Source organism: Stylophora pistillata, chromosome 12, assembly GCF_964205215.1.
Source record: "Stylophora pistillata chromosome 12, jaStyPist1.2, whole genome shotgun sequence".
NCBI lineage: Eukaryota > Metazoa > Cnidaria > Anthozoa > Scleractinia > Pocilloporidae > Stylophora > Stylophora pistillata.
In genome coordinates this window covers 28748836-28763820 of record NC_142530.1, presented here as the reverse complement: position 1 = coordinate 28763820, position 14985 = coordinate 28748836, and the positions used below count along the sequence as shown (strand labels likewise).

The 14985-nt window shown below is 36.3% G+C and overlaps 2 protein-coding genes across 5 annotated transcripts in view; one reads left to right on the top strand and one right to left on the bottom strand.

Annotated features, from left to right (window-relative positions):
* Window positions 1-5691, top strand: part of LOC111335674 (integrin alpha-7) — a 25970-nt gene extending 20279 nt beyond the window's left edge. For both annotated transcript variants that reach the window (XM_088741331.1, XM_088741330.1), the window contains 4 exons: window positions 122-241; window positions 1281-1379; window positions 1874-2002; window positions 3104-5691. In XM_088741331.1, the coding sequence (XP_088597457.1) occupies window positions 122-241; window positions 1281-1379; window positions 1874-2002; window positions 3104-3199 (444 nt within the window). In that variant the 3' untranslated portion in view covers window positions 3200-5691. The remainder of the gene's footprint in view (window positions 1-121; window positions 242-1280; window positions 1380-1873; window positions 2003-3103) is intronic.
* Window positions 4846-14967, bottom strand: LOC111335675 (BRCA1-associated RING domain protein 1). 3 transcript variants are annotated; one of them, XM_022941661.2, is made up of 12 exons: window positions 14796-14967; window positions 14637-14693; window positions 13121-13338; window positions 11558-12436; window positions 11194-11315; window positions 10043-10123; window positions 9265-9440; window positions 8049-8232; window positions 7712-7775; window positions 7490-7591; window positions 6808-6926; window positions 4846-6292 (listed from the first exon to the last, which is right to left on the bottom strand). In XM_022941661.2, the coding sequence occupies exons 1-12, from the start codon at window positions 14861-14863 to the stop codon at window positions 5918-5920; spliced, it is 2445 nt and encodes an 814-aa protein (XP_022797396.2). In that variant the 5' UTR covers window positions 14864-14967; the 3' UTR covers window positions 4846-5917. The 3 variants fall into 3 exon arrangements, with proteins under 3 accessions (XP_022797396.2, XP_088597458.1, XP_022797397.1); XM_088741332.1 differs by having other exon boundaries at window positions 11558-12082; XM_022941662.2 differs by lacking the exon at window positions 14637-14693 and having other exon boundaries at window positions 14762-14896.
* Between the last annotated feature and the right edge of the window lie 18 nt (window positions 14968-14985).

Below are 14985 nucleotides of genomic sequence, written 5' to 3'. Positions count from 1 at the left end.
TTGCTTACTGATTTGTTTAGCTGTGTAGTGTTGTTTTAATTTTAAAATTAAAATAAGCTGCTGTGATTGATTCAAACATCAAATTAAGGTTATCTTGATGGTTGATTTTCCTTTTCTATAGGACTGCAAGTTAGGATCTGCAAAGTGTACAAATATACATTGCACCATTGAACGTTTAAAAGCTGATGAAGATGTGACATTTACAGTTATCTCACGTCTCTGGAATGGTACCATGATAGAAGTAAGCCACCGAAAAATAATTTGATACTTTTGATCATGATTTCGTATAACATTATTTTTAGTTGACAAATGTTTTGGTCCTCACTGTGTGAAAATGCTTAGTTGTCCAGTCCTTGTTTTAGGGTAAAAAGCATCAACACTTCAATTCATAGAGGTAGTTTTAAATGGTTTGAGGAACCCCGGAACCCTGGTGTGCAGGATGGTAACACTTTGACACCCATGAGTGACCAAGAGAGAATTTCTCCTTACAATATCAATACAAAATCAATAAACAAGTGATGAGAATAGAAAAAAATATCAGTTAGGGGATTATAAGTTGATCCAACTCCAAATTCTCTAAACTAATATCATAAGAATTGTATGGCAGAGAGTAAGGAGAATCACTAATGAGATCTTGGGAGTGAAAGGGTGAACAACATTGATAACAGAGAAGTTGTGTTAACAAGACAGAGTTTAATAATAATAATAATAATAATAATAATAATAGTTAATCTTTATTGAGGATGCCAACATCACAAAAAAGGGGTTTACAGAGGGGTCCTCTAAAGGTAACTACATAAAATATAATTACTTAAAGATAAAAAGAAAAAAGTACATATCAAAAAATATGAAGATAAAACTACATTAATATGAAAATTAATATGCGAAAAACGAAACTAATTAAAATAGTGCTTTCTTGATACCACGCTTAAATTAATTGGCTTTTCCACGTCATTCTTAACTCCCCATGGGAGTTTTATTTTGTTTTATTTTGTTTTGTTGTTTATGTTGGAGGTGTTACATGCAAAAAAAAAAAATAGGAGAGTTTGTCAAGAATGTTTTTATGCCATTTAGTTTTTGGCTGGAATTTGATGGTTTGAAAACCTCACATGTGAAGATGTGAGGAAAGAGTTGAAGTATTTGTTGTGACATTTTGTTTGTTGATTCAAATTGGGCCTTTTAAGTTGAGAGTTTTTTGAGGTTTGCTTTGTAAAACTGTCAGACCCTATTAAATACATGTAAATATGAATTCTTTTTATTTCATTTTCACTGTTACCTAGGATTATCAAGGTGAACTGCTAAGAGTAATATCCCATGCAAGTGTAAGATCAACTAATACTTATGTGCAAGAAACTAACAAGGAAAACAACAAAGCACAGGTAAATTAAAAACTGTACACAATTCTTGTATTGCTTTTCTTCCCATATGAGGTAACTTCATCACATATTACCCCACCCCACCCCCCCCCCTCCCACATACACACACGCACACACACACACACACACACACACACACACAGCATTGTATTTGACAGTTTGTTATGACCTGTTCATAACCTGGAGTAGGCAAAGTGTCTTGCTGAAGAACTTGACAGTGTGAACAAGGCAGAGCTTGAAGCTTGGGTGTAACCTATAGTGATCTTCTTTTTCATGACTGTGTTATTCAGAGTTCACATTGTGGCAGTATCACTTAAAATCCAGTCTTTGAACCTGAAAACTTGTATTAGCTCAGATTAAAGTTGTCAGTGGTATTTGCCTAGTTTTCTGTTGACCGCTATGGTTTTCGTCGCTCAATACACCCTGTTTCATCATCATGCAATGATTGACAGCTTGTGGAATTCACATATTGATGTTAGACTGTTTCAATCGTCCAGGTTGGTACTCAACTAAATCCAGATGTCAATGTTGCAGTACCTTCAAAGGGTCTCCCCAAATGGGTTATACCAGTCTGTGTAGTTAGTGCTGTTCTTCTCTTGGTGCTAATTGTCTTTTGTCTGTACAAGGTAAGTGAGCAGGGCATAACTGCTTTTCATCTTTTAACCCTTTACTCATATGAGTGACCAAAACAGAATTTCTCCTTACAATATCAATACAATATCAAGCAGACCAGTGATGAGAATAGAGAAAAATATCAATCAGGGGATCATTAGTTGGTCCAATACTAAATTCTCTTTACTATGATTATAATAATAATTATATGGAAGACAATAGAAAGAATCACTAAAATGAGATCTTGGAGTTAAAGGGTTATTAACAATCTAGTAAATTTTAGGTGAGAATACACAAAGAAGAAAATCTGTGACAAAATACTCCTTGTTTATTACATGACTCGGGCAGTCAGAGGGCCAATAACTAAAATCAACCAATCAAAATGCTCTATTGCCGGTCAATATTCTCTCAGTATTGGACCCGGCACTGTCACGAATGATACTACACTTGTGTCCCTTTGAACTTCAGTCGTATAATAAATCTCTTATTAACCAAGCTTGCTCGGGACCGTACTGGAAGAATATTGGCCCTCGGTCTTTTTTGTACGGACCTCACTGCGCTTGGTCTGTACTCTCAAGACCTCAGGCCGATAGTCTCCCAGTACGGCCCTCACGCTTGGTTAGTAAGATATATGTACTGCTTTCTCAAAAAGTCAGTTAGTACAGAGACAAAAACTCTCTCAATTGTCTCCATTTTAGGCATAGAATAGTAACACTGAACTGTGTCCCTGTTGTTTCTCAGACTTTTCACAAGTGCCACCCTCTTGGTTTTAAAACCCTGTGTTTATAAGATCAACACCATGGTTGCCATAAGCCATTTTACAGTTGTGTACTTAGTTGCCAAGCCTTTGATTTGGAGTGAGGCTGAAGGTGACCTTGTTGTGATAGAGACCAGTTAGCTTGACAACAAAGTAATTTACATTTGAAAAAAAGCAACGTCTGTATCATAACAAGGTCACCCTTAGCACAGATGGCCAGACTTCATGTCATCCAGTGATCAGTTCTCATATTATTGCTATCAGTGATGACATGGTACTTGCTGCTTAACCTTTTTAAAGTGGTGTTACATTCCTTAAAATTATATATCAATTGCATTGCATTCTATCTTTTTTTCAGCTTGGTTTTTTCAAGCGGCAAAAGTTTGACAAGAATATTACTGACCCAGAAGAAGTTGACAGAATGTTGGATAATGGCAAGGGATATTATGCTTAAATTAAAACACAACAGACAGTTATCTCCTCAAAGTAGACTAGATTTGCAATCAGTATGGACAGAGCTACAGATGTGCATGGATACAACTTGTACTTATTAGGGTACGAGTTGAGCTAGCCTCCAAAGCTGTGGCATTCAGCGGCAAAAAGCTGTATCACTCACATGGCTGATGGGAGAGAATGAATTCTAAGAGGACCTGCACATGTGACTCTCTCTGTGTGCATCTATGCATGACTCACCAAAATCAAGTTTTCAGTGAGCCTGATTTATAGACGTAGATGATCCTGTAATTTATTTTTATCTTGTTTGATGGCAGTTGTCTATGAATCCATATTTAAGGTTGGCAGGTAACAAATTCTTGCCATTTCCTGTGCAAACATGAACCAACTTTGCTGTAAGCTTAAAAGCACACCTCAGCTTGGATAATACTCCAAAGAAACATTAGCTTTTAAACCTTTGATGCATAAGGGTGGTTTATGCATATGCAAGTATTGTGATATCTTAGAGCAGAGTTTTTGTTAGGAAATGTAGTGGTAGCAAGACTATTCTTTACATCTCAGTAGAAGACCAAAGAAACTTAGCCAGAAATTACCCTGATCCCTGATGGGTTGTGAAACACTGTGTAGTGAAAGCTACAGGAAGACACAGAAATTGCGAGAAGGAACAGAACAGACAAATGACTAAACATCAGTTGTGGTGTTATTAATATTACAACTGTTGGATCAACCTCAAACACTTGTGAGATTTGTGACTCCAGTATACATATGATCAGATGTTGGTGGAGAAGTAATTAATAAGATGTAAATTTTAACCTCAAATCACATACTGTTTTATGCAAAATTACTATTTTTTCCAGCTACAATTATTTAGACATTTGGCTTGTCTTTATCTTGTAAGGTAACTTTTCTTTGATACATTTTTTTAATGGGTGGGAACAAACTTTTTTACATATTGCCTTTTGCAAGCAAGGTAGTAAAATAAGGCAAATCACATAGTAATGCAGTGTTGTTTCAATCATTCTGTTTTAAAGGCAATGCACTTTTCAAAAAAAAATTATAAACTGCAAGGAAGGTTATGCATGTTGATATAAATCAAGTCTTATCTCCAGAAATATTTACTCAGGCTCGCATAGCATAATGTTACTTCTTAGTTAGGGTTTGGGTTGCTGAAAGAACAAATGATGCCAAAGATGGCACCTTCTATGGGGTTGGTTTTTGTCAACAACATTAACTTTATCTTCTTTAGAGACTGGGGGCTGCAGTCCACCCTCCTAAACCCCACCCCAAAGTTTAGGTTGTCCATAACCCAAGAAACAAGGTGATGAAATAAATAGTCAACTGGGAAATTGTAAAATGTGCGAAAATGAAGAGAACGTAATGCTTTTATTAACAGGGTTGTAACTAGAGCAGTGGGTGAACAAAATCATTTTAAATAGAACAGGTGAATATATAGTCAGTAAAATTTATGAAAGTGTACAAAGATAAAAGATTGTGAGCAATGTGATCACTTGCCATACTTAAATGCTTTTATGTCATTTCTTAATGAATGCTAAAGTATTACTGTATTTTTATTTTTGACATTTTTTCCAAGGTTGTTTTTCATAGCTGTTATTCGGGGTAGCTAGTTAAGGGTACATTTTGTTTGGCTTGGCATAAATGTTTGTTTACTTATCATCATAAGGTGTCTAAAGGAGCATGTTTATACAAAAGCTCATTTTCATTTTCTTACGCCCTCTGGGTGTCAGATTAGACGGATGCAATTTCACTGTATTAATGCCAGATTAGCTATATATATATTTTATTTTAGATGTATTTTTCACAAGATAACTAAACCACACATTGTTTGTAACTGTTAACAGGGTATATATATATATATATATATACTGGTATCTTACCTTGGAGATGTCTTCTTAAAATTTTGATAACATTTGTTTTACAGTTTCTCAGTTGGAATGATGAATGAAAGTAAGGGCTGTACATGAAGGGGCCATATTTAATACCAAACTTTTGTCTTAAGTTAACATTTAAGTCAACAATGTATTTTTTTAACCCTGTAACCATGATGATGATGATGATGATGATGATGATGATGAACCCCTAAGATCTGATAAAATCACAGTAAATCTCCCTTCTTTTCTCTATACATGTCTGTGAAATAGCTACAAGAATTTATTGTTACATCAAGATAACATTCTCTGGAAAATGAAATAGCAATCTCTGATCATGTGTTTGGTAGAATAGGTAATGAAATTGTGATTACAAGTTACTTGTTTTTCTCTTTCTGGGGTTAGAGGTCTAAGACAAAAACAAAAATTAAAGATTTAGATTTGCTCTATAAGAATGCACCTAATGCCGCATTTTCACATCAGTGGTTACTTAGATAAGACTTAAATGCTTTTGGGTGAAAACTCTGGCAAATAACATTGTTTAAATGGTTGCATTTACAAAATTTGAAAATATTAAACACACATTTCTAAAAAACAAAAAAAAAAAGGTTAATAAAGTGTCATGTGTTTGAAAACCTTATGGGCACAGATCAGATCATTCCACCCAATTTTTTTTTTTTAAGGTGTTGTAACAGGGGAGTAGTGGTAAAGAACAAGAATATTCTACTCATATGAATAGAAAGAAGCTCTGGCTATCAAAATTTGGTAAGAGAATTCTGCACAATAGCTGCAGAATTATCAGACCTCTGCTGTGTTAGGAAAGCAATTTAGTCTCACTCCAAAGTCAATATTTGAAAGTTTGAAGCACAATCCATAAGCCATGTTGAGGGCATGCTACAAACTGACTCAGTGTCCCAGATGTGAGGCCTCTTTTCTGCTAGTGAATCATAGATGATGTACTGAGTGCATCTGTAGTGTTTAGTGGTTGGATTTGCATGGTAAGCAACAGGGGCCAAAGTGACAGGAGCCTTGTTAGATTCAGGAGTTCTGGGTAAACAGAGAGATCCATCAATATCTGGTTTCGGTTCACGAGATAAGATTCTGCCACCACCATGTTTGACCAACTGAACTAGATCCTCCTTTGAAGGATGAGGTGGAACGAATTCACCGCTGAAGAAAAACTGGCATCCATCAAATAAACTGGGAAGCTGGAAAATAAAATGAGAAATAAAGAGTTGTTTTGCAAACAACAATCCAGGTTGGTTGCCAAGGGAGAAGAGGTGAAGGTGGTACTGGCTATTGAATTTGATGTGGATTTCAATAAGTTTTAAAGTGCTGCAAGTTCCATAAATAGCTATCTTTTAATGGGAAAAGTTACTGACCTTATTCTATTTAAAAGTCAAAATGAAACTGGGGTAATCTTAACAGGTTTTTGAACTGATTTTTGAATTGTTGCCTTTAATTTTCTTAGCCATGATGTCCTTGATGTTCAAGTTGCAATCTAAGTCACTCTTCGCCACATTTTCATCATGGTTTTTCTATATTTTGGTTTTTGTCCTCAGTTTTGTTTTGTTTGATTTAATTACAACTATGGTACAACTCAGGCTAGCTAAGTACATAAACCACTTTGCTGCAACACATTTTTTGTCACTTAAAATGATTAAAAAAATCAAATCATTGTAACACAGCTCTTTCAAGATGTTGAATACAGTACACAACCAACCTGCTTTAGGGAATTAATGCGAGCCCTTTTGGGTGCATCAGTGGCAGCATCGCTGGTACCCTTAACCTCAAAAGGTGTTTCAGCTACCCAGATTTTTTGCTGCAAGCTTTCTAGAATCCCTGTATAGAAAATTAGCAAGATATATTAAAAATTGATTAGTTGGCAAGTTCTAGGTCAGTTGCCAACTCTAAGTTCCCAAGAAAAACAGGAAATTTCCCTTTAGCAGGAGTGTAATAATTGTAATGATTTATTATGTACATTTGCTGTTAAAAGTAAGATCCAGTCACCCATGCTGAAGTACTCTTTCTCAGGAAACATGCTTCATATACCCTGGAGACACTGTGTGTGCGTGAGTGCATGCACGTGTGCATGTGTGCGTGCGTGTATGCATGTAATAATAATAATAATAATGACTTTATTAGTAGTACTTCCACAAGGTGGCTCTTCGCCTACTAATGACCTAGCTACAGGAAGTTATTACAAAGAGAAATCAAACCAAACCAAAAAAAAAAAAAAAAAAATGGTTACAATAAGATATGTACAGTTCAAAAAAAAAAAGCAGCATGGTTAAAAACAATGATAATCAGTTATATGCATGAAACAAGTAGAGGTGTCTGCCTAGAGCATTCACTGTGTGCCAAACAAAACCTTTTCCAGTTGATGTAATGAGTCATGGACTTACATTGATACTTCACAATCCATTTTCCAGTTAACAAACCATTCAAGTACTTCAGTGTCCTTGGACAAACTCCTTTGTTGTTAGTTGTCGTCACAATGTGTGTCACTAAACAAACAGAAATAATATGAACAATTTAACTTTTGATTATAACAATTAGTCTTGCTGTATAAACACTTTGTAATCAATCTTTGGAAACAACAGACTTTGGAGGTACACTTAACTCACCAGACAGAGAAAATTCGTTTACAAGACTTGCATTGAGGGTCCTTACACGTTTTTGTATATTTACCTACAGAGATGGTAAATACAATCAGTATATGCTAGCACTAGATGCTATCACGACACTGCAACCAAAGATTATTGTCAGTTGTAACAGAATCCACACCAGTGAGAGACTTTTCAAATGTGTTGGGTTGATTTTCCAGTCAAGCACAATTACATACTTAGCAAAGTATCCGCGCCGACAAAGGGCTAACACTCGAAATGTCAGCTTTTATAATCGTAATGGTGGCCAATTTACCATTTCAACTTTGTTGATATATTCAAATTAAATAAATGATACCTTTTGTTCTGAGCTAAGACCAGTTGCAAGTAACACCTTATGGGAATCTGATAAACCCTTCACATCTGGAAGTAGTGGTACTGTCGTTAAGGAGCCAATTTCCTTGTAAGAAGTTGATGTTGATAAAATGGACACCAGTTCTTTTGTGGCTGCATAGTCTATTGGAAGGAGTCCCTGTTTGTTTCTACAGTAGTGAGTCAAAAAGATTAGCAGGTAGTTTAAGGACTAAATTGTAACTACCAGTACATTATATGGTAACCACAGATTGGGGGCATAAAACAGATCATGTGTATCATAGTAAGCCTTGGTTAATAATTGTACCATGTGTCTCAACTGACAGACACCCATTATATCAGTTGGTAGGCAGTTGATTGGAAGGCATCCTCTAGAAAACCAGAGGTCGGCTGATGGTCAAAAGTAACATGACCCAAACTCACCTCCTACCTTAAAACAATAAAACCTAACCGTGAAGGTGTAGTCTGATTGTCTGGGTGAGTGTAGTCCTGAGAAGGAATGTTGTCAGTGGTAGTGACTGACGTTTCCACAACCTGTGCGGAAGTCATCATCAGAGTCACTTGACTCTGATGATGACTTCCACACAGGTTGTCGAAACATCAGTCCCTACCACCGACAACAGTCCTTCTCAGGACTACACTCACCCAGACGATCAGGCTACACCTTCACATGTTACACCCGGGTTCAAGCCATTTACTGCAAAACCTAACCGAGGAGAAAAATTTTACCCAGTGAAAAAAATTTACCTAGTAAAAAATAACATTAACTAGAAGCAAAAATGACCTACAATAGGTATACATGAAACAGTTGACTGCCATCCAATCACAAACCAATACACAAATCCATAAATAATTGATTAATTTCAACCAAGGCTACCTTCATGTATGTCACACATAATGCCATAACATAGGGTAATTTGAATGGAATCCTTATATTAAAAACTAAGGAAACGACTGCTCTACCTTACTGTTGACCTGTTAACCTCTAAGAGTGACAAGAATACAAATTCTCCTTGCAGTATCACTATTGAATCACACATGAAGGTCATGAGAATAGAGAAAGCCATCAACAACTAAAGAAGCTCCTGATTGTTAAATAAATTCTCCTTGTCAGCACTGTAGAAAATGTATAGAGAACAGTATGGAGAATATACATACTGATGTGAGGTTGTAAACGATTAAAAGTAAATTGAGTTTCTCACCTGACATTAAGAGCAGCTCCTCTGGAGATCAACAGCCTCACTACTTGCACTCTTTGATTGGCGACGGCATCATGCAGTGGAGCATCATGATCAAACCCTCCAGGAGTGTTAATCATTGCACCATGATCCAACAGAAGTTCAGTGATGGTAAGATAGCCATGGTTACAGGCTTCATGCTGAAGGATGATATAAATTCCAGTATTTCAATTGACAGAAAATTAATATAAAAAATTTAATCACTACGTGAACAGTGTTTCTGTTCTGTAAGTGCCACTATCATATCACCACATTTTGTTGTATGTATGTATTTATTTGCAATATTTAGATGGGCTGGCCAGCAGTTCAGCTCAAAGCTGGTTTAAATGGGGGCCTGTATAAATAATAACAAGGCAGACCACAACATTGCAAGCTACCTTCCCTAATCTTTACAAGAAGTACATGGGTTCTTTAACATCCCCTGTTAACATGTACATATGCAGGATATGGGGCTTGCTGATTATCATCCTTATATGAGAAGACAAGAATGGCTAACCATTCGGGGATGTCAAAGACAACACATTCTCTCTTTAGTTATTTTAAGACCCTGAGTGTTGGTTCAACTCCCTCTGATAAACTCTCTCCTGTTTTTCTTAAGTTCTTACAGTGACCACAGAAGAATAGGCAAAATAGTACAGATAAAACAAAAAGGTAAGGATTTTCATCCCTACAGGTCACCTTAAGTTCGAAGAACAATGAAACAGGTAAGATTTGCCCAGTTAAAGTCAAGAATGTAACTTACAAGTGGAGTCCAGCCAGCATGGTCTTTGGTGTTTGGATCTGCACCTTCTGCAAGTAACTTCCTCGCATTTTCCACACAACCCTGTAAAGTGGATAATTAACAGTTATTCCACGAGCTCACATTGGATATGAGATGATAGATAGCCAACGAGGCGCGTAGTGCCAAGTTGGCTATAATCATCTCATATCCAACAAGCACGAGTGGAATAATTGTTTTATTAAAAACGCCCTTAAGATAGTAGACAAATCTTTATTTTAGACAAATTTTTTAGCTCCCTTTTAATTTTAAGCTGATGCGTACGCTTACCATATTTGTAGATTATGGTAAACTGGCTCATATACCATAATGGCTAAGCCAATAAAATGTCTTGAATTGCATTATCCAATGATCCAGTTTTTAATAATACAGCATAGTTAAGAAAAGTGACTAGAAATTATAATCAAAGATATGTTATACCACAGGTGGCCCACCCAAGCAGCGTGTCTGGTCATTTGTTCGAAATATAAAGAAATGTATGGGATAATATTAAAGAGCCGTAATATCCTAAACTTATATCAAGGAATGTCTATGTTAAGGCTCAAAATAAATGTAAACCTACCTCACTTGCTGTGTATTGTCATTTCTGTGGTTCTAAATGGCGAATTTGAGCGGTTTGGTAGATTTTGCGTTGAGTGTTACTTTACTGTATAAGAAGGAGCTTGGCTCAAATTCGCCATTTAGAACCACAGAAACGACAATACACAGCAAGTGAGGTAGGTTTACATTTATTTTGAGCCTTAACATAGACATTCCTTGATATAAGTTTACGATATTACGACTCTTCAATATTCTCCCAAACATTTCTTTATATTTCGAACAAATGACCAGACACGCCGCTTGTGTGGGCCCCCTGTGGTTGTACATGACAAAACAAACAAAAACTGTCTATGACCATCAGGGCAACCTGTAAAGGAGCTGGGATGGTATGGTGACTAACATACTTGGTTTTTACCACTGTGACAGAGATTCAATCTCCCAAACCTTTTTGTGAGTTGAGTTGACTGATAGTTCTCATTCTTGGTTAGAGATTTGTTCTCCAAGTTTCTGTTCTCCTCAAAAATCAAACCTCCAAATTCTATTTTGAATCAAAAATCTGTTTCATCACAGTGTACCTTAATGGCAGCCACATGAAGAGGTGTTTCCCCACGTTTATTTCTCTTGACTTCAGGAGGACAGAGGGTAGAATTCTTTGGGCTGCATAAATTTTGTTCTGACATTTTTCTTTTCCTATTTCCTGCCAGAGATAAATTCATCAAAGATGTAAAGTGAATTTAAAAGCCCCTACCTGGGATAAAATTTACAATTTTGATGTCATTGACAAGGGAGCTACAGTGTATGCTTAAACATTGACAGACTAGTCCTCAAAGAATAGCAGATTAGTATTATTTTAAAAAACATCAACTCCTTTGTCACTGTAATCAATCATTAATTTCATTAATTATTTAAAGCTGCTGTATCAGCATCTTTTAATCTAACCTTGGGACTTTAAAGGAGTTTCCTTGGTAGCCTCTGTCTTTTTCTTTTTCATAGGCAGCTGTTCACTGATAATTCTTTCATTTGTAAGGCCTTTCTCTGGCTTATTCTGTGGTAGGGTCTTAAGTGAAGACCTCTGTGGTGTTCCCCTCAGGTTCCTCTTTTGAGCCCTTGTCCTTGGAGTGCTTTCTACTGCTTTAAGAAACCCTTTATGTAAAGGTCCATTATCTTGCATCATAACCAAGCCACCAGAAGTACCTGACCCCTTTGATCTTAGCCTTGTAAAAAGTTTTGTGTTCTCTTTATGTTTCTCTTCATCTGCAACATCCCTGCCCTTGTGATCATCTGTAACTTTGAACTGTACAGTGTCAAAAATTTCAATAAACATGTGATCATTCTGTTCTTCATTTTCATGATCACCATTTTCTGTGAAAACTGGACATGTTTTCTTTATTAATCTTGTTTTCTGTAAATGTTTTCCAAAGCATTTTTTCCTTGCTTGTGTCCTTTTTTCACCTTTTGAACTACCTGATGATGAAGCGGGAACAATTTCTTTGGTTCTTTGTCCACTTGCTAAGATCTCATTTGCAGCAAAATTTCCACTGTCCTGATCACCAAGCTCCCTACAAAGACCTTGTTTTATAATTTCTTCCCCATTACTAGCCCTTTTTGCTGCAGTGATCATCCGTGTTTTCCTGCTGTAAGTCTTTATCTGAGCAGGTTCCTTAGATTTTTTCTTGTTATTACATGATATTTCCTGCACAGCACCATCACATTTGTTCATTGCCTTAACAGGGATGACAATGTCAGGTGACGAGAATTGATAAGAATCAGTTTCTTGATCAAATATTGACTGTGTTTCCTCCCAAATCATTCTAGTTTCTGGGAACAGAATCCATGAAAAATCACCACAATTACTTTATTATCATCATTATAATTATCATAACATTAATCATCATCAGGAGAGTGAGTATCATCATTATTAATTTATTCCCCTGATTGTGATGGATTAAAAAGATTGGATATATGAACTTGTTTGTCAATTCAAATAAAGAGAGCTATTTAGAATTTGTCCAAACACAAAAGAAAAAACCAGGACAGAGAGGAAATCCTCCACAACAACTTAAACCTCAGATACTCCAATTTTACAGACAGATGCTATGCATTTCAACAACAGAGCAATGTGTGAGAAAGGTATACCTAACTAAAATCAGCCGTGTCTTAGCCATTTCACACCCAAAATCCCATTAGTGATCGTCCTTAAGGTCTAGATCTGTCATACAATTTTTATAATGGTAGCTTGAAAAAGCTGGTATTGAATAAACTAATAATCCCCTAAAAAAAAAAATAATTATTCCTTATTCCCATCACTTGTCTGCTTGATTTTGTATTGATATTGTAAGGAGAATCTCTATCTTGGTCATTCTTAGGGAGTGAAAGGGTTAAGCATCATAAATGTAATAGAAGAGATGGTGAATTTTTATTTTGGTTATCAAAAGAAGAAAGATGTTCAACATTTGTCACTTTCCTGGAGTACTTCAAGATCTTATTTGCAGTCATTATTACCTGGTTTGTCTGGGATGCCTTTGACATTGTTATCATCATCATCATCATCACCACTGCCACTCCCCTGATCATCATCGGATTCAACAAGCATTCTTATCTTTGTACACATACTGACAGTGTTGGCAAGTTGACGGTTAGTTTTCAAGTCCTTCACCCAGGCAAATGCCCCACATTCTGGGCATTTAGAATCAGCTCCAACCAATTTTTCCACACATTTACTGCAAAAAAAAAAAAAAGTATTAGTCATCATTATAATTTGGAGTTGGATTACAGTCAGTTAGATTGCAGTCAGTTAGATTACAGTCAGTGGCAGATCCTGTGGAGGGGTCAAAGGGTACTGTCATTGACCATGCTTTTAGACTAAAACCAGGCACCAAGTGTGGGGGGGCATTAATATACCATGTAGCATACAACTTTTGTCCTAGTTTCATACCGTGGATTCATCATTTTTTTTTGTGACTCAGTGTGACTGTACTATCATAAACAGTTTTTGAAAGTTTCCATTCTAGTTGCAGAACAATGACAAGGATGGATGTTTCCTCATGTAGTTTCTGACTCAGGCATGAAGAACTATATCCTGACAACACAACCTTTTTCTTTAGAGACGAGAGCAAAATTTATTCCATGTCCTAACCACTTTTAAACACAAAAAATTCCTACTCACCATAAATAATAGTTTTTTAGCGCAATCAACAGCTAATTAAATATGAACAAAGAATGGTATGTACTGGGAATAACGATCTAAACAATCCTCAGCTAATTGAATATGCAATAGCATATTGCAACAAAGGAAATTCCATATTTTCATTTGAGGTATGTTCCATTTCATAGACACCAGAGTTACTTCCATAAATATCAGTTCAGTCAATATGTTTTCGGGTACTTGTTTGAGCTCATTCCTCTTAACATATTTTTTCGGAGATCAGGGCCGGGTTGTTCAAAGGCGGGTTAAGATAACCCAGGGTTACCGGGAAATTTAATTGCAGATCTGAAAGCTTTAAAATAAAATTCACTTTAATTCCATTTGTTTACAATTTGATGACTGAATGCTCTAAGAAGAATTGGGAAAATTATCTTAAAATGGCTTTTGAACAGAGAAATATAGAAACCTGGATTAAAATTTAATCCTGAGTTAGCGCTAATCGATCTTCGAACAACTGGGCCCAGAGTTCTGTATACCATTCAACTACCAAAGAAGTGAACGGAGCCTCACCCCCACCAGCACAAACAGGCACACATAAGCCAGCACTGCAGTACTACAACTGCTATTATTCAGCATTATTTAAAAGTTTAAAGATAATTTGGGGAACAAACTCAAAACGAAATCAGCTGCACAACAATGTCTCAAAAATCGTCATATACATTTCTGTACGTTTTTAGACGAGTTTTGGTCGGAGCTCCAAGAATATTTACCTCATGTTTACGTAACTACTGATTCAGCTGTTTCGTGTATTTATGTTTAAAATAACTTTGGCACAACTCTCCAATCACAAAATGAAATCCTTCACATACGTACCGGCAGAAAATATGATCACACGCTTCAAGAGAACAAGGATCAGACACAAGATTGGCACTAATAGAAAGATAAAAGTAAAATAAGCGTAAAAGATGAAAGGCATATTCCTGCTACGAGGAACTCACAGATGATAGTCGGGGTGTTCCGAGGAGTACGTACCAAACCTTGCATGTTAACAATTCTTCCAGCTTTTCTAAGGCACTCCTCGTATTTTTCCATCCAATCATCTCTCAAATCTTTCTCAAAAATCTAGATCAAACCTCCACAATAATCCAAAACGCTACCATTCTTCGTCTGTCTTCCTACAAACTTCGCGCGCTTTCCATCTTGCTTAGTGACCGGGTCTTTA